At 40.5% G+C, this 24273-nt stretch overlaps 1 protein-coding gene across 3 annotated transcripts in view; it reads left to right on the top strand.

The window, feature by feature from the left end:
- Window positions 1–24273, top strand: part of USP10 (ubiquitin specific peptidase 10) — a 55985-nt gene continuing 31712 nt past the window's right edge. For all 3 annotated transcript variants that reach the window (XM_086468947.1, XM_086468946.1, XM_086468948.1), the window contains exons 1-3: window positions 1–59; window positions 20630–20698; window positions 23791–23836. In XM_086468947.1, the coding sequence (XP_086325073.1) occupies window positions 39–59; window positions 20630–20698; window positions 23791–23836 (136 nt within the window). In that variant the 5' untranslated portion in view covers window positions 1–38. The remainder of the gene's footprint in view (window positions 60–20629; window positions 20699–23790; window positions 23837–24273) is intronic.

Consider the following 24273-nt stretch of genomic DNA (forward strand, 5'->3'; position numbering starts at 1 on the left):
GCCGAGAGACGCCGAGCTCCCCACGGACGCGGGGCGCCATGGCTGTGAACAGCGCCCAGGTACTGGCCGGCTCCGAGCTGCCGGCCCGGGGCACTACGGGGGCCCCTGAGGGGCTCCGAGGGGCGGCTGGGCCCCGCGGCGCGGCTCGCCGAGGGGGGGAGCGTGGTGGCCGGGACTAGGCCCAGGGTGATTCTGCAGCTTCATTGAATCTCCTCAGGGCGGTGGAGGGGCCTCGCTGCCGGGCGGGACGGCAGCCTCCCGCGCTCCCGGCGGCGGCCCTGCCCCGCGGAGGGACCCAGCGTGCTGGGGCTCGTCCCCTCGCCGCGCCGGTGACACCGCGCCTTGGCGAGGGGGAAGGAGCGGGGGGGAGGAGGAGGCCTGCGGGAGTCCTTTGCGGGGGGAAGTCGGTGCGGTACCCCTGTCTGAGCCATTGCGAAGGGAGGATGGTTGGAAGGCAGTCGGTAGCTTGGGATTTTTTTTTTTTTTTGGGGGGGGAGCCAAGCGATTCTATAATGAGAAGGGAATAAGGAGATTTGTAAACTAATCCTGCCCCCTCCACCCCCCGCCCAAACACTCCATAAACCTCGGTGCATTGGGGTGCAAAGGGCTGGGTGTTGCAAGATTGCTGTGCATGGGGATGCGTGTGCAAATTCCCTGTCTCCCACTAACTAAACCAGCCAGAAGATTTGTGCACGGAGTAAAAAAAAAAAACAAAAAAACCCTGCAGTCGTGGTAGTTTTTCGCTGGAAGTTAAAAACTCGACTCCTGGTCTCATCTAGTGTGTGCTTCGAGCAAATGATTGAATGGGTTAAGGTCACTATTTCTTTCCTGTAAGGCTTTTCTCCCAAAAAGCTTTAAAGCAAAATGGTCAGGCAATGTGTGTGGTGCATTGAGATGTTTATTTGCAAGACTTCATACTACTTTGTCCTTAGCAAGAATAAAGTTTAATAGTGTTAAAGATAATTGTGTTAAGAAATCTTGTCTTTCGTGATGCAAAATATCTTTTATAAAATTTAAATGCTTTAAACAAGGTGATACTTTATTCTGAACTCTGTTTTTTTCTGAAGGATGGTTAAGGTACATATGTAATAAAGTTGTGCACTAGTGGCACTGACAATGATTTTTCTGTAAAGAAAAGTTTGTAATTGGTCAAAGCTGTCGTGACACTTCTTGTTCAGCTTGATTTATTTATGTTTGAGAGAAAGAGGGACGTGATTTTGTTAACGTGAGTTCTGAGGGCGGCTGCAGTTTCTGGAGTTCGTTTAGAATTTAAATAGTTTAAAACTTTTGTATCTTTCAACTTTTCTTTCAAAGTGGAGGAAACTCACTTAAGTTTGAACATTTTTTTTTTTTTTTACTGATCTAATGAATAATAGTTAGAGTGCACATATATCAAAAGGATTCGGTGTCCAACTAGGAAGCTGTTTTACTCATGGCTTTCCCCTCCCCTCAGTGCTAGACAGCAGTGCGTGGGGTCGGTTGATAAGACTGGGTTTTAGATTGCAGGTTTTTTCTCGATTTGGAAGAATTAAGGACATTTTTATGTCCATACTTGATTAAGTTGGTGTACCTTGAAACAAACAAACAAAAAGTTTAGCTGATGATTTAGTTTATGGCGAGCACTGCGTAACTGTAACTAAAACTAGGCTGTGAATTCATCTTTGTAGTAACTTGTACTACATAGATTATTTTAAATCAACCCCTTTTATAGGTAAAGGTAGATATTTAGGTCTCATGAGGATTGCTGCTTAAATTTATATATAATTTGGAAGCCAATCTGTAAGATATCTTTCAGTTAATGCTTTGTTCGTGTCGCTGAACACAGCTTATTTTTGTGTGTTAGGGGTTTTTCCCCCCCTGTAATGTAAACCGTTTATTTAAATGCTGTCTGGGCTTCATGTGAATACATATTCTAGAGCAATACAGTGCTGTAATGCTGAGGTAAGGTAACAATGGTTTGGACTTTTCTGGATGGACAGCCTGAAGATAAGTTCAGGGATGCGGTTTTACGTGGAGGTGTTTCCTTTTTTGATTTTAGGATGGTACTGTTGCAGATCGGTAGAAAAATTGGAGAGTTTTGATAAAAATTGTCTGCTCTGAGCACAAGACTAAATAACATTATTTAGTCATTATGTTCATGTCATAATGCAGAGTCCTGGGCAAAAGTCCTTAGTTTTAATGTGTGACTGTAATTTGAGTGTAGCATAATTGAGACATTTTTTTATAAGACAGGGAAAAAAAAAAGTCTTGAAGAAAATCATGCTGTTCTAATAGCTAAAAAGTGTAGTCAGATTTCTGCCAATTAATGGATTCATGTAATAGTGGGCAGAAATATTTCATCAGTCAGTCTGCACATGGTAACAAATGAATCATGAAACGTGACCGTATCTTGCGTTTTCAAAGGGGTGTTGATTTTGGAAGGCCGGCTAGTCAGCGAGCAGGCGTGTATGGTAACACAGTTTAGGTATTGCTGGTCGTTTGTACTTCTGTGCTCCATATCATTATTTCATAATCATTTAATGAGATATTTAAGTGTTGCTGTCAGTTTTCTGGGTGTGTTCTGAGTATATTCAAAATCTATAAAATTTTTTATTATTATTAAGGTGAGCTAGAAGTAAATCTGTTGTATCACTACAGGTTTTGTATGACACTACAGATGTTGAGCTGATCTAGCACTGGATATAGTTGAAACCATTTTTCATCAAGGTCATCTAAAAGTCTGCTTTATAAACAAAAAAAAAAGATTTGAAAAACTATTTCCCTGTTTGGAAAGAGTAATACTCTGTAGGAACTGTATAAACAGTTGTTTTAGCCACTTTTCCTATTGTTTTTCATAGAAAGAATTAATACAAATGCATCATTTATAAATCTTGTGAAAACAAGTTAAGCAGAAGAAAGGATACCATAGCAGAATGAATCATTTATGCTTGTTTTGTTCTTTCACCATTACTGTGGTGTCAAATGAACTCAGTGCCATTTTAAACGTACCATATTGCCCCAAAACCCGGCTGAAGTAAAAACCAGTAGAGTTTGTGTGCAGAAAAAGCTGAACAAGCTCATAAGCTGCTCATCCTCACCCAAGCCTGTGTCTGGCCTGGCAACCAGAATAACTGGAACTCTGAACATGGCGTGCAATCTGACTCCCTGAAATACTGCACTGCAAACTACCTCTTTTATGGCTGGCTTGGAGTCTTGCTCCCTGGCAGGGTGTAGTTTGATGTTCCCTTAAGCCACTGCCGTTTCTGGAAGGGAAAAAAAAAAAAGCAGCAGTCTGTAGGCATTTGTTCTGTGCTGTCTTTGCAGTGTATTGCCTGACGTTTGTGGGTGACCTTGGGTGGGAAATCAATCTGTCTCAAGAATAATCTTAAAAAAAAAAAAAGGTTGTTATGCAGCTGGATGAGTTTGTCGTGCTAGCTTGCTTGCATCCGTGCAGATGTGTCGAATGTTACAGTGTCTTTACAGGCAGGAGGAAACGTTTGGAGAGAGGGGAACGTGCATTCTGTCTGTCGGGTTCCTGAAATACGCTGAAAACTATGGGGGACGCCCTGACCACAAAATGAGAGGTGGCTCTGGGCGAGGGCTGCCGGTGGGTGGGTTTGGAGAGAGGTGTTTGAGTGTTACTGTAGCTGCCGGTTGTCCCCTGTCCTGCTCAGTTGCTCAGTTCTGTGTTTTAACGGGGTGAAGAAGCTGGGTTTGTGTTGTCCCGTCATCCTTACTCTCATCCTCTTTTTTTTTTTTTTTTTTTTTTTTTTTTTTGTGCAAGTCTCGCCTTCATTGCTCAGAAGGGGCTGGGGGTCATCCTTTTGCTGGAGCTTTTGCCTGTGCAGAGAGTCGTTGTTCTGGGCTTCCATGGTCTCGGGAATTTGGGCTGCAGCTGAAGCTGTGAGTTTAGGTAGCCAGAAGGTAGCATTTGCCTTTCTAAAATCCACACAGATAGAGTAGGTGAGTGTGGGTTGGCTAACTTTAAAAAAAAAAAAAAAAAAAAAGTCTGGGAAAACTGACATAGAACTTTAAATTTGGAACTATATGGCAGCATGCAAATAATAGAATGAAACCCACAGGTTTTGTGAATCACTGCTATTTATTCTGTGTGTTCTAGACTACAGCACTGATTCAAAGACTTTTTAGAATGGATCCAGCCATTTACCTATTAATAAATCCAGTTTTTTGTAGGCAGTTGCTTAGACACACTGCTTTTTCCATTCATATAGCTGCTAAAATACTTGTAAAGTTAAGTGGGGTTTTGTTTATAGGTAAACTAAGCAGGCTCGTTTCTGTTTGGTGATATATGTGCAACATGCTGTGTCGTACGAAACAGCCAGATCTGTTGTGATAGAAGTTGCTGGCCTTGGGCCATTGGATTATAGTCATTTGTCACTCTACTGCCATTTCAGCAATGTAGATGTTCATTTCCAAAGAATTAAACATGCTAGAACTGCGGTTTTTCTTTTTGATGGAAGTGTTTTATGTGTGATCATTAAACATACAACTGGGGATTATGGAACAAAGGGTTATGCTTCATAGTGAAAAAAGTGTGTGTGTGTACATGTGTGTGTATATATATACATGAACACTTTATAGTGGAATAGTCTTGATATTTTAAAATCGGGGTTCTAAACCCTATTTTTATTTTATGAAATCATAATGTATAAGTTTAAGACTAGGTGTTTTTAAGTATTCCCAGTAATGGTGCCATGTTGATTATTTTTAAAACACTTTAAAGGGTTTTGTTAGATTAGTGCTCATGTTAATATATTCATCAACACTCTCATAGAGTAAAACTTTGAAGTACGTTAGTCTTTTTCATTTTGTATTTGACTTTCTAATACCTAATTTAATTGCAGATGTTCTTGGTATTTTAAATACGTGTAGGAACTTTTCCTCCTTGTTTGACAGCGTAAAATTTATTGATCTTTGGTGTGTGCTACAAGGTCTGTTTTTCTTCACCTGTGGTTAGGTAGCAGGTAGCTTAAATCACAGTAGCCCTAACAAAGTTTGTGTGAGCCTTATTTAAATCATACACCTTATGAAAAAACACGTGTTAACATAAAATTAAGAGAGGCCTTCTTGAGATCCTATGACAGTCACAAGTGTTAGTGCTGTACAAACTGAAAGAAATATGCAGGAGTGCTTTTAGGAATTCTGCTGCTTGTAGGATTGAATGTGAATTTGTATCACGTATGGAAGTTTTAAAAGAAGCATTGTATGTTTTTTTGCATTGGAGTTACAGAAGGAAAGGAAAGGGTATGGATCAGCTTCCATTGAATGTAATGTTAACACAAACTGGAAAATCACTTAAGGATTCTGTAACTTTTTTTACTTTGTTAAAAAAGTAAACCCCTCAATTGGGGCTCAGCTTTGAGGTGGAAGAGAAAAATGCCCTACCCGTAAAGAACATATCTCTAAAGGTTGAGTCAAAAGATGCATTTAAAAAAACATACAAGAAAGCAGGTTTTCTTCAGAGAATTCCTTGTGTGAAATACTTCAGATTTGTTTAAACCAGCCTGAACGTGCTAGCAGAAATAACAGTGCTGGATTCCCTCAGTGCAGCGGGCATGTTTTTTCTTACAACGTTTAGAGCCTGCTGTAGTGATTCCCAGGTTTCCTGCCTCGTTTTTCGCCATGACTGTTGCAGGCTGGCAATGGATTTACCAGTGTAACTTAAAAATACAGGGGTTGTGTAGCATTCATGCAAAGAATGGCTTTTGTGGTGAAAATGTTTTGTCGTCTTGGAATGGGATTCCTTCGTAGTGTAGCAACGTGTACCAGTAGTGATTCTTACCGTGCCAAGGTGATGTTCTTATTTTCACGAGTACGTAACAGCTCTGCCATGCGCACGCATCTGTCTCAGCAGGAACATGTATAGAATATGCTCTTTAGCCTGTGTTGCAAAAAGACAGGCACGTGTTTTAGGTTGGCTGAAGATCACCTGCTACTACCATTGAAAACTCCTAGAATGCAGGTGACGTGACCAGTATCGGATGACAGGAGTGACTTCAGATGCGCTGACTCGCTGTGTGAACGGATCAGGACCAGATGCTGTACGTGGTATCAAACCACAGGTGTTCTCTGTCCTGGTCGTGTGGTGAAGCACAGTTCCTGTTGCATGTGGCTCGTGTTTGAACAGGCTGAGTGTAAGTTTTATAAGAGGGGAAATGAATTCAAAGCTAAGCTTCTTTACAAGGTGGGAGTTAAAGAAATGACTGACAGGAAGAAAGGGGAGCCAGAGGCAAGATATCGATAGTCCCTTTGATTCTTGCTGCAAGCGTTAGGATGGATGGAGAGGGAAGTGGGAAAAGTTCAGTTGTTTAGTTTAATGGTGGCAATGGGATTAATTGTATTTAAATAGTGGTTTTGGACCATGCTACTTAAATGGGTATTTGGTTAAAAATGATGCTATACCGGTACATAATATGGGATGGCCTTGTCATTTTAAATATGAGTACGTATGATAAAAGGAGAGGGAAATAAAGCAGAGAGGAAAAAGAGTCATTGTCAGCACAAGTTCCAGCTGAATTGCAAGAAGAAATTTCTCTGAGTTTCAGTCTACTTCAGTCTATACATTAAATCATATGGTCTCTAATACTAGCTAGCTGTTAGCAAAGAAAGTGAGAAATAGCGCTGTAATGTCCTTAAAGCATGGAAAACCTCACCTTCTGTTCCTCTGCTGCCTTTGGGGTACAAACCCAAAGCTGCCACTGTTGGAAATTTCTAGAGAGCATTGTAGTTAATTGATACCAAGTTGGAAAGAAGTCAAAGAGAACTTACTTAGGCAGTTCCCAATTCTTACTTTCTTCTTCTCAGCTAAAGGCTGTGACCATAGGCTGTTGCTCCTTTACAGGAAGTTTTAGCTTCCACAAATCACAGATTGTAAAAGCTCCATAACTTAAGACAACAAAAAAAGGGTTTGTGCAGTCGATGTGCTTTCATAGCAAGCAAGAGTGAGATACATACAATTGTCATCCTGGCATTGCAAGCGACAGAAAATGTAAGTGCAGCAGAATCATAAAAGTGTGAAAGAGGAGTAGTCAGCTTTCAGAGCAGAAGAAATAAAGCCGATGAATTTGCTCATGTCAACGGGTTTGCGTTCTTGGTCTTTTGAACTTTACCTGTGTTCAAACACAACACTGAATTGTGGTGGTCACTTTGTGTTGGTGTGAGTCAAAATGACTGTAAATACCAGATGCCGGCGTGTGGCGTTTCAGACGTTGCCAAAGACTCAGTTTCCTTAATTAGGGAGGATAAAGGCAATGGGCATGTGTTACACTTAGTACTAATGATTGGCACGTAAAGGCTGTTACGGTTTTCTGCTTTGGTGCTACATCCTTAAAATAAAGATTTCCTTGAGTTCTCGTCAGTGTTCACCGCTGGAATGATGTGTTAGGGTGGTTGTGCACGTTTTTTTTCCTTTGCTTTGTGCTGCTGCTAGTAATGGTGGGGACCACCGTCAGAGGTTGGAGTGCTCGATGCTCAGCAGCAGTGCTTGATTGTGTGCTGAGCTACACAGCATGTGCAGTACTTTCATGGTAGCGTGACTTTATAGTTAGTCTAAATTTTTCACATTTTTTTCTAGCCAAAAATCTTCGGGCTTAGCTAAGAGCTGAGGTATTTTATAGTAGTTTGGTTTGCAGACCAAATTTTGTATAAGTGTTTGTGCTTCAATTTATTTTCTGACAGCTTAAAAAAATAAAAAGTGCTTGTAATTACTGAACAACTGCTTATTGTATTATCTTTGAAGGTCAGCTTCAAGCACACATCCCATGTCTTTGCTGAGTAGCCAGAGGTTGCAATATTTGATAATGGCAGACATCACTAATTTGAGACTTAGTTCGGTTTGTGTTTTCAGTCTTATTTGCGAAAACAGCCATTTTGAACAATAGTATGAGTGAGTGATCATGTTTACCAGATGGTTTTATGATTTGCAAGCTTTTTTTTGTTGGGTTTGGGACCAAAGGAGGCAACGTACAGCCACACAAGCAGCATGTTCTTTCAAAAGCTGCCTAAAATGGTGTTGTTTGAAAGTGGAAAGTATTATAAATTCCCAATATGCAGGCTCAAATACAAGGGTGTGGTTTCATCGTTGTTGCTCAACCTTGTCAGCATTGCGGATTAGATGGCAATTTCCTAGTGTTTACATGGGGTCCCCTAAAATCCTCTTGCTCCTTTATACCGTAGGTGGATGAGGGAGAGGATAGAAGGTACTGGAGTTGCAGACGTGCTGGTGGAGGTGAGGGCTGTGGGCCGGGACACTGCAGACAGCAGCTGCTTCTGCTCTGTCCTTGCAGTGATTAAGCTGAAGGCCAGTGCTGCGTTGGGTTTGCCTCCCCTGCCATGTGTCCCTAGTCCCATTTGTAGATGGCTGGATGTGCAGGCCAAGGAGGTGGTGACTCCAACTCCTGTCTGGATGGAGGGAGTTGTGTACTCTGATCTCGGAGCGTTGTGGGCTTTGTCAGTAATAGTATGTCAGAGTATACTTGGGTTTAGTCCTTTTTTCCACCCTCGAAAAGCAAGAGAATTTCAGCGTCTTTAATATTGTAAAGGTGTTGGGAAATATCGTGAGTGCTGTGTTTTTCTCCTCATTCATATGTGTGAAAGGAATCTGAATGCTGACAGAACATCATGTATGAGGAAAGACGTGAGGTAGCGTTGCTATCAGTGTGTTCTTTTGAAATGAGCTACCTAAAAAAAAAAAAAATCTTAAAATTGACTATGTTGATATCATACATTAGACCTACTCCCATATTTATACCCAGTTTTTAATGCTGCCATTTAAAAATGTGTGTTTAATATGCTTATTATTTAGTTGCAGCAGTGTATTAATCTATGCATTCATTTTAACAGCTATCTTGCATGTACATAAAATTGTATTGCAGATACTTAAGCTCTAAAACTTCCTCAGGAGGAGGTGGCATATGTGTGGCTGTCCCAATTTTCATTTTGACTCGCACACCATTTCAAAATACAAAGTTGCTGACATGGGCAGTGCCAGATCCTCTCAGGTTTCCACCTACCACTTACCACACGTCAGGCTGGTGGAGGAGATGGATGGCTGTGTATATACTGAGAATCAAAACAGTCGATGGTGTCCTCAGTTGCTGTCTGCCAGGGGGACGTACAGCCTACATGTCTCACATGGTGGAGTAGTGGAAGGGGCTTCAGTTCCTGCAGAGAGAAAATAAGAGTAAGAACCTCTCTGGCATGACTGTCAACCTTCAGCAGTTACACAGCTTGGAATGTAGGAGACTGTTACTACATGGTGGTAGTTATGTTTTGTTTCTGTGATCCCCTTGAGCCATTGACCAATCATTGCGTTTCTCACAAGTTATCTGGTTTATTTTTGGCTGTTTCTGTATGAGGTTATAACCCATTTTTGGCAGGGCACAGCTCGCAAAGGGGAAAGTCTCATTCTTTCTTGCTCCTGGCCGTTTGCATCTTTTGCTTTACGCTGGTTCCTCATCTTCTCTTTACCCTCCTTCCCCTAGTGCAAAAAAGAAAAAAAAAAAAAAAAAGAATAAAAAAATAATCTAGATCATTTTCTTTTGGTTTGAGTATCATCATCTTGGTGATTGTTCAGTGTATGCCAGAACTGGCACAGAAGAGGTGGGATTGTGAATCCAGCAAAACAAAAAGGCGAATAAAACCTGTGTGGCCTTGCTGAATGGCACAATTGGTGCTTGGTTTTAACCATTGGCCAATGTTTTCTCTTACTGTCACCGTTAAATGTGTAGTGCCTTGCTGGGGTGGTTACTCCTGTACAAGCTCTGGGTATCATTAGCTTTTACATTGTCTTTTTTTTTTATTATTGGTGGCCAATGTCGTTTTGATAGGACTTTGCACCACATGTGGATTAATACTAAACTTTCTGGGTTAAATCTCACTCAGCTGTAGTTCTAAGTATTCAGCACTTCTGAAATTTAGCGTTGAGATGTGAAGTTAGGCCTTCAGAATAGAGGCACCAGTCCCAGGTAGGTGGGCTTGACTGTCTTCTGAAGGTGCTAATCTGTATTCCTTGTCAGGATGGAGTCCAGGTAGCTAATTTTTACCTCCCCTAATCTTAGCCATGTTAAATCCTGCCCTGAGTAATTGCTTGTGAAAAGCATTGTGTGGGTGACTTGTCTGGCTGTGGTGCTGTTGGGGACAGGTTTTAGTCTTCCACAACATTTAGCTGCAGTTATTCAGACACTATCCATTCTTCTCCTACTTTTCTTTATCTTTTAGCGTATTTTTCAGCTTGCTTGACAAACTGGAACAGTGATCTCCTTCCTGCCCAGGGTGGAGTTGTCCGCTGGGGTGGGTCCGTATTGATCCCGTGAGGTGTTAGTCCTCTGTGATGATGTGAGTAGTGGAAATAAGCAAAGAAAATATCAAATGTATGCAAACTACTGGGAATCAAATGAAGATACAAGCAGTCTTAATTTTTGTGCAGCTTTGCTTTTGATTACTTGATTTTAGAAGCATAATTTTTAGTGTAATTTCCTTGTCTTAAATAGTAGGGTGTCGTCCTGAATCTCGCATGCAGTAACTGCAAGGTTAGCACCTTTATGTGCATGGAAAGGGCACCTGCTATTCAAGCACGTGGAGCAGTTCGCAGGAGGAAGCATTATTAAAGGAGCTGAGGTACATACTGCTGTAACGGAATTAACGGGCCTTCTGACTAGCAGTAGAAGGATGATGTGATTCCAGAATTTTGGGTGATAATTCAGCTTTTGGAGAGGAGTGTGGTCTGGCAGGCACAGACCAGTTCTGTCCATTTACATTTTTTTTTTTCCTCTGTGCTGTCTCTATAAGTAACTTCAGCTCTTGCATCATCTCTTCGTCTAACTCTTGCTCCCCATCTTTGGCCTCATCGAGCCAGTTGCAGTCTCCTCACGTGCTTATGGTCAAACTTGTTTAATTTCTTGAAACTCAGGGTCTTGTGGCACTTTTTCTTCCCAGAGCTCTACTTCTCTTTTTTTTTTTCTTTTTGATAACCTCATCCAGGTCTAGATGTATTAGTTTTACTTTTTTAAATCGTGGGTTTGGTGGATAAAAGTAGTCTGTGACGGAAATGCAGGTATAGTAAGCACAGAAGGAGGAAGGCTTTGCTCTGCCCGGGCACTGCCAAGCTATCTCTGAAGCTAGCTAGCTGGAAGCCGTTGCAGGGAAAGCCTGTCTTTGTTCTGGTAGCCCAGAGCATCCTGCCTTGCTGGGATAGGAATGTACTGGCTCCTTGATACTAGGAACTGTGTGGATGGTAGAAAAGATAGTGCATGTGCTGTTCTTCCACCTGGAGGAATCAAGAGAAGCTCGTTGAAAATAATCCTTCAAAATCTTAGTTGCTAAAATACCTGCTAAATAAAGATTTTGTATGTCTCAGAAAAATGCTGATTTATACAGCATGTCTGGAATTTGGGTGCACTGCTGTGAGGTGTTCAAAGACATTTTGTGGCCAAAGCAGCGTTCTTTAGATGCAAAACTGATTTTCCTACCATGTTCCTAGAAGTTTGTTCTGCTGTAGGTATCTGGCACAAAAGGTTGCAGCCCTAATGATTTTAGTCTGGCAGAGAAAAAAATGACGAACACCAAGGTTTTTCTGCTGGGAAGTATTAGATAAAATTAGTAAGAGATTGTTTTGCCTGCCCCACCTATCATAAAATAGTAGTTAAACTGGCTGGATTCTTGAGTAACTTCATGTTCCAACCTCTCTCTCCTCAGTCCTTATCATGCTGTAGTGAATCAGAATAATTCAGGTCATAATTATTTTTGTTCTTCATTATAGGAAGAGTTTACAATTTGCACATTAGACTCCGTAGCTAGTTCAGTGCAAACAGAGCTTGCAGAGCTTGAACGAAGTGTGTTTGCTCAATTATAAGCAACCAGCTTGAAGCTGGTATTTTCAAACTCTTCAAGGGTGTGAAGATAGAGGCTTAGCAATAGGTGTTTTACCGACCGCTGTTCTTGAATTCATGACTGAGGAAGGACGTAGCTGCCCATTTTGGAAGTATTTATGTTTCTTTTGATCTTTGCAAGGACTGCCTGCTTGGAGAATTTAATAGGAAAGTATTTTTGTTTGGCTTTTATTTTGATTTAACACTGCAAGAAAATAGATTGGAAAATGTTACGTCTCTGAATTACTGGCAGATGTTCTGTGGGCTTGTAGTGGTGGAGCTGCTGGTGGAAAGGTGTCGGAAATTCCATCTTTTACTCTCCAAAGAGCAGCAATTTGATGTAATCGGCGCTCACAATTCAGTTGTTATCTTCCCTCTTGCTGGCTGTCTGGAGTGCACTTTCCAGGTATTCCTGCTGTAGTCCCACTGCTTTTCACTGTGGCTTTGGTTTGTGTAACACATGCATGTGTGTTATTACCTTGGGTTCCAGTCAAAGGTACAAGGAAGGTTTTTTCTTAGCAAGATTTCCTGATGCTTTCTCATAGGATGCAAATTAAAAGGTGTACGAAATGTAGATACAATCCTCCTGTCACTGGGCCACTGCTTTATGATCACATGTAAGTGATACAGCTGCATTGGCTTCTTTATACTATTATTATTTACAAAAGAAAATTGTGGCTGGTTTTGGGTGTGCGCTTTTTTTCCTTGTTTTGTGGAACAGAAGAAAAAATATCAATTGGGGAAAGTTAAATGTGAAACAGCAGAGGTGTTTTGCTGGGGCAGTCCTGCTTTGGAGATCAGAAGGTGTGAGAGGCTGTCTCTAGCTGGGGAAGGTATGCCGCACTCATAAATGCAGTGGTGTCTGTGGAACATAATGGGATGGGTTTTATTCTTCCACTCCCTTTCCCCCCACTACCATAGATAATGAGCACTTTATTGATGGATTCCTTGGGCTGGTTGCACTTAGTGGCAGCTGCTCTTTGTTTGAAATAAAAGAATGCCAACAAGCACCTCATTTTTGATAAGAGAGGAAGAGAGTATGTAAACAGAATTTGTGTGTAAGAAATGGTCTGGTGTTTTGGCAGTTTTTTGTATGGTTATCGCTTGGTGTGTTGCCCTTATTTGAAATATGTTGTGGAATTGATGAAAAGGAATAATAATGAAAGAGCACAACGTGCTCTGCTTTGTGAATAGTTGAATTGCAATCTTTAGGATTAACTGTTCTGATCCACGTTATGCCCCCATGGTCGTGTCAGGCTGTGGGGGCCGTTTATTCGTTAGACCTGCCCTTCCAGCAGTGCTACGGCCACAACCGAAATTCCACCAACGCGTGCTTTCATACTAGCCAGTGATCTGGTTTTTCCTCTGCTCAGAAAATGAGCTTTTGAGAATGATTCCCCTCAGATTAATTAATGTAAAATGTGTGGAAAATGTCTAACTTTCTTCAGCTGTACGAATTCTGTAATAGCATCCAAGAAACCCTGAGTTGGGAAAAAGAAGGGGTGAGGGGAGGTACAGTCATGCACTATATTTTTGAGCCTTTGATTGCTTAAATGGTCGGTAGGCAGAGTTGCACTGACTCATGGGCTTAGTTAACCTACATTTACCTAGCTCTGATCTTTCTCCAGGCACTATGTAGATTTGTTAATGTTCTAGTTTTAAGCTGCAGGCTAGTGATAAAGGGCTGTAAGTTGTACTAAGGGTTTGCTCATGAGTCGTTGCAGTTTTGACTGTTAAAAGCTTTAATATGCAACGCTCTGCCTTTAAAGTACAACTTCATTTCCATACATTTGTATTGGTAAAAATGGACTTTATTTTTCCGTAAAGAGGATATATTAGCATAGGATTTTTTTTTCAGAAACTGGTTTGCCTAAAGCACTATTATTTAGGCTGTGCTGCAGGTGTAAATATGTGGCCAGTGGTCTTCATAGCACCTGGTTACAGGTTGTTGCTTGCAAATTCAGAATCTTAAAGAACAAAACACACACAAAAAAAAAACCCAAACCAAAAGAACCTGTTTTTTCAGTCTCACAATTTTATCTGTGTTTTTACAAGCCTTTTGGCAATAGGTTTCTTGGGATTTGGAAGTTCAGAAAACCTGTTGTATCAAATGAGATAATCATCTGTGTACTAAAGACCTGATGGATTTCTGCTCAAAAGGAGGGAGAACCTGAGGGAATGCTGCCTTTCCCTACATATCCCAGAAGAAAAATTGACAAACCTTGGCAAAACGAAAGAGAAATGAAGGGTGAGGGACAGCTACCTTATTTGCTGCTGGGATGATTAATGTGAGAGCGTTTTCTCTGCTAATAAAACCCAAGTGCAGTCATACATGTGTGCCCCTTTTTCCTTGCCAGAAAACAGACTTCTGTCTGAATGGGTCATCATCTTCCTCTACTCCAGCCTATCCTGATGGCTTTAAGAATAAGTACACTTTGTGGAAGTAACTTGGGGAGCAGATTGTGCAGCTTACGGTATACATATCAATTGAAATGATGAAATAGTTTATGTGAACTAGTTTTAATTTGTTAGGCCTTCTGCTTGGGTACAGTTGAATTATTCCTTGCCACCATTAAGTAAAAGCTGTGTTTTTTAACTCATTTGTGGAAAAGCAGTTGAAGTGGGAGTTTTTGCAGTTTATAAACTAATTTGACTGGAATATCTGAAGCTGTTGGTTATTAGATGAAAGCCACGTTAATGCTTTTTGAAAGCAGAAGTTGACACTTCATTTTCTTAGCTTTCTTGTCGCACAGGTGATGCCAAGCTGATGATGCATCAGCAGTGCTATTTCTACCCATTTTTCTAGGACAAGCAGCTGTGTAACACGTACTCCTCCTCCTTGTATTCCTCCAGGAGGACGTTCGTGCTGCTAGACTGGAATACCAGTGGAGATTTCATTACAGGCAATGGGGTAACATTAGCATTCGGTTTTTTAAGTGGTTAAGGAGAGCACTGCAAAAAACAGTCGACGTGGGGGAGAGTGCGCAGGTCAGGCATTTTAGTCCTTTGGGGTCTTCAGAGAACTGGTTTTCCCCCTTCTTGGAATTAGTTCTGTTGCTGCTGCTCTCGTCTGTGTGGTTCGGATGCCACTTGGTCAGTTATGGTAGTCAGAGTTCTTGTGCAAATATAAAGTGTTCTTACTTTCGTTCTGGTGTGGTAGGAACAAATTTTCTTGTGTAGATTTATTTGGTTCGTTGGTTTTCTGTAATTGGTGTTATTATCTGGATGCAGTTTTATTATCTCAAAGACGTAAAGGTGATGTCATTGGTGAAATGTTTTGTTCAAAGTAGCGTAGAATCTGCTGGATTGGAGATGTTACACTGTGTAATCGTATTACTGAGATTAACTTAGAAACTGATGCCAGTTTTGTTGTGACTGGGAACACCAGTGACTGATAATCAGGAGGGTGTGGGATGTTGCTCTGAAAGAGGTATTTAACGTATTTTTTTTTTAAAGAGAACTATGTTGGGAGGCAGGTACCCAACGCAGGGAAATTTGATCCCTTACAGCCTGTCAGCTTGAATGCCAAAATTGGTGACACCAGCTCACTAGTGAGTTTTGGAAATGCAGGCTGAAAGTCTTTTCCCCTGTACCAGCTTCAGTAGTCTCATTCATTCAATATTCTGAACTTGTATTACAGAAAAAATACATTGCAAATATGATATACTTAAAAAAAAATAATCTCACAATTTTAAGTTCTCCAAGAAGGCGGCAAAGATACAGATCTTTTGATGTCCTCTCTTCAGTCACGTAAGGAGGAGTTCAGAACTACACTTGTGTCTGGCTCTGTCAAACGTTTTCAGGAATTTAGTTGTATCTTTTTTTGTTCCTCTCCAAAGCTGTATGAGAACGTTTTGAGTTCAGTCCCTGAACTTTAATTGTAAAATCTTGATAGGTGAAAATAAGGCAAATAAACCAGAAGAACTGCTAACCTAAGAAAATTTTTAATTAAACTGGAGCACCTGTGCCAGCCGCAGCTTCATGTGAAAAAAGGTACCATTTTAGAATTGCACAAAGTATATTTAGTTTTGCATTGATTTTTTTTTTTAATTTACGTGCTAGTTGTTAGTGTCAGCATCTGAAAGGAGGCATCTTGTGTATGTCGTGTACCATCCTGCCTATGTCATCTCGTTTTTAACATTTATTGAGGTATCGTTTACTTTTATTTTCATCCTTGGTCTCATAGATGTGAGCGTTTGCAAGAAGGCATTCCCATTGGAAAACTCCAAGTTCAGAACTTGTGTATCTGGTCAGTGGTCAAATTGGGTTTAGTTGTGAATTGCAAATTGGAATAGATCCATCAGTATGTTTTAGGTTTACTGTTTTGTTTTTCCCTTCCAAAGGAGAGGTTTGGAAACACTCTGGAGAAAGTGGAAAGGTAGTAGAGGTAGATTCCCACCCCCCCAACAGCGCCAAGAATTCCACAAAGCCTTGTCCTTTCCATGTCCCCCACCCCTGCCTCCCCCCAGAGGAGACCATTATTTTCTATCTTTTTTTCCCTCTACAGCTGCAAGTGTTGAAATTCATACGATACTGTTTTGACATTGCTCTTAATCTGTGGCGGAAATCAAGCTTACCAGACTGAGGTGTCTTTAAGGGATCCTCGTACACACTTAATACAAGGTTAATGACTGCTCTCCAGAGTGAAGCAATCTGGGAGCAGTGGGAGAAACGCAATGTGAAATACGTGCTCCTGGAAAAGTGCGAGAGGATTCCTTCCCAGGAGCCAGCACAGGAAGCTTCTATGTAGGTTGCAGAGATGATTTGAGAAGGGAGATCAGATTTGACTCTGAATTAAGCTTCTTAGGGATTATGTATCTTTAAAAGTAAGTCTGGGGAGGGTAACATTATAATTGGAAATTTAAAAAACTCCCCCCCCCCCCCCCCCCTAATATTCTTTTAGGGTTTTTTTTCCAAATCCAGTGTTGGTGTAAGACTGGACTCTCTCTTCTAAGCATCATTCCTACTCTACCTTATGAGTTACAGCTTAAACCGTCGACTACTACTTAGCATGCTTTTCCAGCAGATGCTTTTTTGCCTGAGGGTATAAATCAAAATTAATTTTTGAAATGTGTAACTGAATGCTAACCAGTATTTTTGCTTGATTTTTGTTGCCCTAGAATGAAATCTGTGTAGAGCTCCGAGTAATTAAGCTTCAGCTTTTCACTGGCAACATTTTTTAGCATTTGGGGGTTGTATGTTGCTGTATGTAGTTTCGTTTATGTATCATCGATGGCAGTAGGCATGGGTTTTGCTAACTGGGCCAATTCAGCTGCGTTCACGTGCATGGTCATGGCAATCGTGCTCGTCCTTTGCTCAGGTAACTGTACAGTTGTAGTTACCGTAAAGTAGGAGGTGGCTGATGCAGTGACACGTCGGTAACGGTCGGCACGGCAAGCAGCTTACCTCCGAGCAGAGCTCAGTCTTGCCTGCGTTAGGGCTGACCGTGAGCAGTCCGGGTCTGAAACCCACTTTTTCCTCGGAGCTTGGGTGGTGAAGTGCCAGTCTCTTATCTATGATTGATGCCTTGAAGTACTGTGGTGTACACACAGGTTTAAAGATTGATGCAGTGTAGGGTAGATCAGAGTTTGGCATTTAAAGGAATCAATTTGTTGTAGTCCTGATGGGTATGTTTTTCTTGCACAAATGCGTACCCGAAAATATTAAAATTGGAAGTGACACAGTCTGAAACAGCTTTGGCAGAGTTTTAACACGTGCTGGTGTATCTCTGGTGTGTGTTTTAAATATTATTTACAGGGTGTGGGGTATACTGATGCTGATTGTGAGTAGCTTGTGTAGGAATTGTGTAAGTAATTTAATTAAACTGTTGCTTGATTATTCCAAGTATTAGATTTTATTTGTTAGTTTGAATAAAGAGAACTTTGAGACCTTTGAAATTACGCGAGTGTACAAGCTGGGACCCCCAGAGCTTATACTGATAACGAGATTATTCCTTGCAAGGCTGTATTGCTTTTATAAAATCTCAGCACTCTTGCTTAAAAACACTTACTACTTGGGCATTTCACTTGCAGAAAACCCTTTTAAATTTGAATTAATGGTTCAGAGTAAGTACTACAGTGATGTCATTCTGAAGCTGTTTCACGGCTAAAACAAGTATTTCTTACACAGGGATCAGTTGTGTAACACCAGGCACATGGATCCATTGGGATGTAGGATGGGCGGACAGCAGGCAGGGAGCTGGTGCTTTATTTCAGGTTGCTTAAAATGAGATGGTTCCGCCCGCCCCCCCCGCCCCCCGCATCTGTTTTTTGGTAGAGATTATTATACTCACCCAGTGATGCAATATCTCTGTTCTTTTTCACTTCAGCATGTAATTGTGCTTTAAAAAGGGTAGAAAATTCTGTTGTGCTTCAGAAATCTGTTTCTTGAGAGACGAGGCTGACCTGAGAGGCAGAGGACAGGAAGGTCAGTTAAGTTGGGTACGTTTAATGTCATCAGCGCTATGGCCTAATAAGTTCATTTTGAAATATTATTTTACTCAGTGTTTTTGTATTTGCAGGTATAAGCATTCTTAAATAAAGCCTTATAAAATGAGATCAAATTCTGTTTTCTTCAGGTCCAATTGGGATGGGTTTTTCTGCACTATAGTCTGACTAGGATTCTGTCTTAAATTATGAAGAAACAGTTGTATAGACGCATTTCCCTCTGTGAATACTTCATTATCTGGTAAAACAGTTCCGTTAAGGTAGTATTAAAGATCACTTTGTTTAACTTTAATCTTGTGTTTCCTAATTAAGAGAAGCGCTTTCTTTTGGTCAGAAAGTAGTACCAGGCCTGTGATGCTTCGGTTAAAACCGTTGGTAAATGAAAAGGCTGTATTATTATATGGAGGAATTAGGGCTGGATTTCGGTAACTTTTGATAGTCTGTAGTTGAGATTATCATTTTGTTTTGTTGCATGACTGCATAAAAAATATCTCTGAATAGCATAATGTTGTTATGATTCAGCAAGTGTTTTTCTTGGGCATGTTTTTGGAATGTGGTAAATTCTAGCTGGTATGTAACTGAATAAAAACGACTTGTTATGTTGAGAACATAAGCCAAGTTTGAGTCCTGTGCCAAGAGCTGTGAAGCCATTCACTCCAGTACAATTTCAGGATCCTGTTCTGTTTAGGGGTTGTGCTGTCTCACTTGGCAGTTAGTGGTGGTTATGTGAAGGTTTTTTAAAGCGTAAACTGTTTCAGTTGCTTCAAACGTTTGTATCACAGATGTTCCAGTTTATTTTGACTGTTAGAATTGTTTGTCGACTGAACCAGATTATGTTAATATTTGTTTAAAAACACTGAAGGGCATTGAACTGGTTAAACTCTTTCTACACATAGATCATATAGGTATAAATCACTTTATATGTAAGAAAACTACATTTTGTAATTGCTGTGGAATTTAGCTTAAACTTACACTTTGAAATTTATGAATGTAGATGGCTGTGAGTCATGCAAACAGCAAGTACATGAGTTTTATTGGAATAAACCACCTGAAGTCTGAAAAAAATACTGTGAATTACTGTATCTACAGTTTGTGGCAAGAGCCTGCACTTAATTAGAGATGACTTTTCAAACTGTTAACTTTTTTCTGTGGTTCAACTCCCGGACTAGTTAGCTGTGTCTTGATACAGCCAAGCTGAGGATTTACTGTGAGCAAGGCTTGACAGTGCTGAAAAACGTTTTGTGGTGGAAGGGTGGAGGATAGCGAGGAACGGTCTGAAATGGCTGTCAGGCTGCTCTGAAGGTGAATGAGAGTGGTGAGCTGTGAGGTCCTGACCAAACCGACCTGCTTGTATCCATAGCCATAACGTTTGTGCCTGGTGACTCTTAATGTGAATATCCTTCCACACGCCAGGAATGAGTTATTAGTGGTATTTTCCAGTCCTCTTGTCTGTTTTGTCAGTTTATTCAACTCCTTGTTCAGCTGCTTTCTGTCCCAGTGTCTCTCTGCTGTCCTAAATGTTCAGGTGCTATTCTGCTAATTGCAGCTGGGAGTGGAAGTTTATAGAAACTTCTGGCTGCTATGAAATGCCAACATGTCAGGCCTTTTTACTGGGAATGTTTTGTTTTCTTTAAACTAAATATAAGCTCTCATTTAAGTGTGGGGATTTTTTGTGGTCTTCTTAGGTACTTAGGTATTTTTTTCCATAGAATAACGTTAGGAAAAGACATTTCATCTTAGATTTGTTAGGCAGAGTTTCAAGCATAGGGATAACAAAATTCATAAGAGCAACTGTACCCAGATTGGTGATGTAAGATTCTTGTGTAGCTTTCTAAACCTAGGCATTTTCGGTTCTGTGCTTGTGCACTCAGCTAGTGGTACCGTCAGTCTGGCGTAACTCAGTAGTTTAGCAGAACTCTGGAAAAGTAATTCTTGGTTTTTCTGTTCGAAGGGTCGGTGTCTGTGTTGTTTTAGAAGGTAAACCAGTTTGTGTCTAGGGCTTATGTGAACAGATGCAACTTCTCATGCTGCGTGTTGCTTTAAAACTGGTCACAGGATGAGCTGCCGTTTGTGCTGTGATTGCCTCTAGTGGGAATCTGAAGGGAAATGCATTGTATAGTGGTGGAACTCAAAGTACTTTGCTAAAGACTTGGGAAGGAATTAAGATGAGAGTTGGGATGCAAACAGGTGAGTTTGTCACTCCCAACACACAGGTCTTTTTGAACACTAGTATCTTAATAGATTTTTGTCATTAATCTATTAATTGTATTGAATATAAATCCTTCTTTAACAAAGATTCTTTTCTCTTACTTTTAGTATATTTTTGGGGAGTTCAGCCCTGATGAATTTAATCAGTTCTTTGTGACTCCACGATGCTCTGTTGAGGTAAGATCTACTTTCAAATTCTTTTATAAATAAAATTTTAAAGCTACATATCTTTGTGTGTATTTGAAATATAACAATACATTTTTTTTTTATCATTCTCTTAGCTTGCTAATTTCCAAACTGAAGATACTGAACAGGAGTCTTCTTTCCATCTATGTGGGTGTTAAGTCAATTTTTAGGAATAAGAAATTAATTATTCCACCTTCTGCTTGTCCTCTTTCAGAGCTGGAAGAGCTGACATTGTAGTGGAAGGGTGTTGAAAGTGAGGTGCCCGGCCCTATTACCTCAGCTTTGCTTTTTTTTTTTTTTTTTTTTTTCCCCAGAGGTGGATTTAGAGAAAGCTTTGTCAGCAGTGTTCTTGTTGTAAGTAAGGTGGGATTCCAAGTCTTGTGAGCCTTTGGAAACACAGGGATTCTTAATATTTTTTGCCAGGTGGAGCCCTGCTAACCATCAAAGCTATGCTTTGCAAGGAAGACTGTGTGTGAGGGCTGAGAAATGAGAAAGGGATCAATAATGAACTAATTACCGTGGCAGTGAGAACCACAGAATGGCAACAGTTGTCTGTGTGTTTGAGTTCATAACATGCTGCAGATAGTATTGTACACCCTTGTTCTCTGTAGTTCTCGGTAGAGAACAAAGAAACCATATTCCTTTGTAGGGAAGAGCATTATGCCATTGTCCTAATCTTCAGACTTGAGAAATAATTTCCCTCTACTCAATTTCCATGTTTTTCCTCCAAACATTTCCATTCAAACACTTCAGTCATGTTTCCGTCCTCCCCTCTTGACATGAAGGAAATGAACAGTTCAACTGTAGATGGGGAAATCCTTTTGGCACATTTTGCAAATCTGACGACCATTGTTAATGAGACTTAGTTTCCTGTAACTTAATTTTCCAAGTATAATTAGTACAGTACACTGCTAAACCATCAAAGTGCGTGAAGGGAATGGGGTGGGGCAGGGGAAGCTTCTGCTTGCCTTGAGGGATAGCTTTGTATCTTCTCTGGTAGGTGGGAAGTAATGCAGAATAGGTCTTCAGGTAACACATGTGTCTTCTGATTTTATTGCTGTTTTCCCACCATTACATACAGTAGCAGCAGCGTGACGTTTGCATCCTGTGTAGTGTCACCTTCAGTGTCCTACATCAGCTATTCTGGAGCTTACGTTGTGGAAGATGAAAATGTCTTCTCTTCAGTAAGGCTATTCTCATAAAATGTGTTGAGGAAACCCGAACCTACGGCTTTAGAACCAGTCTTACTTCATTGTGTAACTCTCTCAAGTGTACCACTTACTGGTTAGCTATCAACATAAAAAACTGTGTTGAACAATGTTCCGTAAGTTTGTCCTTGATCTGGTTCAGTTCAATGTTTTAATTATCTGGATGATGAAATAAAAATTATGCTTATTAGTTTTACACTGTGCAGATATTTCAGAGAAGAGTGGTCTGAAAAAAATAAGGTGAAATTCAAGAAGGGCAAGACTGAGACTGTAATACTGCAGTGGCGTTTGACATACATTTTTGGTGGAGGCAGAGCCAGTTCTGGGAGTCCCAGCATCTGTTGATGCTGGTGTCCTTCTGAAGTCCCCTGTTTGTAGACTGAAGGGTGGACTGCGGCAAGGGACTAGTTGAAGCTAAAAGTTGTCTAGAATGTCTCTTTATACATGGCATTTTTAATACATGTTCTATCAGATACCTGTGAACTGAGATGATTCATATGACCCAGTTGTACAAAGCAGGTGAACTCATGTAAGTCTCTGCTTCACAGAGGTGCTGTTGGTTAACCAGATATGTAGGGGACCAACAGGTGAACTACTTAGTTATTTATTCCTTTGTATTTTCTTAAGCCTTTTGTGCTGGAGAAAAACAAGAATTACAAGTTTTATTGTAAACTGTTGACTGTAGATTTCTAGAGTAACTTTTTTCAGTTCTAACTATAAAATGATACTGATATGTTCAATATTAGTATGGATAATAGGTTCTTAACAACTTGGCACCTCTTTCTGACCCGTTGCTTCTCAATTTTGACCTGGAAAGTTGATGTATTAAGATGTAGTGAGGTTTATAAATGAATTTACAGTATGTGTTTTTATGCACTTTTTTATAATGGAATTTTAGGAATATTTTTCTTGCCACTTCTGATGCACTCTTGTCTACAGTGCTTTAAGAAGGCAGTATGTAAGTATCTGTAACTTTAGAGAACTGAAGGCTTCAGTGGAGAAGTCTTTGGTATTTGTTACCCCGTTATAATTAAGATTTAGAATAGCATTATAAAACTGCACTGTGCTCCAAATGTTTGCTCTCTGACCGCAGAAGCAGTTCAGCTTTTCTCCAGGCAGCTGCTGGACTGCGAGGTAGCAAGGGCTACCAGTTCAGGTAGGCAAAGGAGAAGGCTTTTGGCTGCTGGTGGAGTTTGGGGGCAGGCAAGAGGGATTAGAAATTGCCCACCTGTGGTTACACAATAGCAGAGGTTCTGTCAACCACCGAGTCCATAAAATGATGCCAGTGTTCTATACCAGACGTATTTACGATCCAGACAGAAACTACATGCTGTGGTTACGTTAGGCTCAGGCTGATGATCAAAAATTCTTGGTTTTATGAAATAGAATCAAGACTACACCTTAGCTGAAACATTTCAAGGGCAACACTGTAGCTGAACCAGGTTGAGGGTCAAAAGGTTTAGGCGTGAATATTATCTCTGCAAAACTTTGTTTCATCCTTTCACAGGTAATTGGGTCTACAGTTTTTGTCTAAAAAGAGGATATGTTTCTCATTTTAAAATCTTGGTGAGCTACTGTCGATGAAGGAAGACCCTGATGCTGTGAGGTGAATTGCTTGAGAAGTTGATGAGCCTATGCTGTGTAACCAAGATAATCTTTATCTTTCAGTAATTGTGGTAATCTGCAAGGACACTTGAAGCTACAGTGTGGGATTTGATAAATATAGAAGCCTGAGTTCAAGACATACTCTGAGAAAGTCAGACCTTAATAATGATGTTATTTTTTAAAAGGGTTCAGACGCTTCAAATGAAATTGATATCAAATGTTAATAGAGTTGCTTTGTCTTTAAATAAGTTTTATTTCTTTTTTGTACAGCTCCCCCCATACAATGAAACAGTTTCATGTGGTATTAAGTCCACAGGTGAGTTTTGTGATGGTAAGAAATCAACATCTGTTTTTTTTTTTTTTTAAACTTAAAGGTTGTGATGCTTTCTGTAGATTTACTACAGCCTCTCTTAAAACACAGTCTTTACAACTTGTTCAGCAGGTATATATGCATGTATTTGGCACGTTGATTTTTTCAACAGCTGCTTTGAATGAGATCCTTGAGAGTATTTGAAAATACTTCATTGAACTAATTAAGGTGGACGTGCTTACTCCTCCTTGATTGTGCTACCACATCATCTTCATGTGTTGCTGAGATGTTGCAGGATGGAGCTGTAAAAATGGGGGGGGGGGGGGGGGGAAGGACACGGGACGGACACTGAAGTTTGCTGGAGAGCTTATACTGGAGAAACAAGGAACTGGTGTGGCTTTCAGCTGGCCCTCCTGTAAGAATCACAGCATGAGGTTTTTTTT

The sequence above is a fragment of the Leptosomus discolor genome, chromosome 8, assembly GCF_034619465.1.
Source record: "Leptosomus discolor isolate bLepDis1 chromosome 8, bLepDis1.hap2, whole genome shotgun sequence".
Lineage (NCBI taxonomy): Eukaryota > Metazoa > Chordata > Aves > Leptosomiformes > Leptosomidae > Leptosomus > Leptosomus discolor.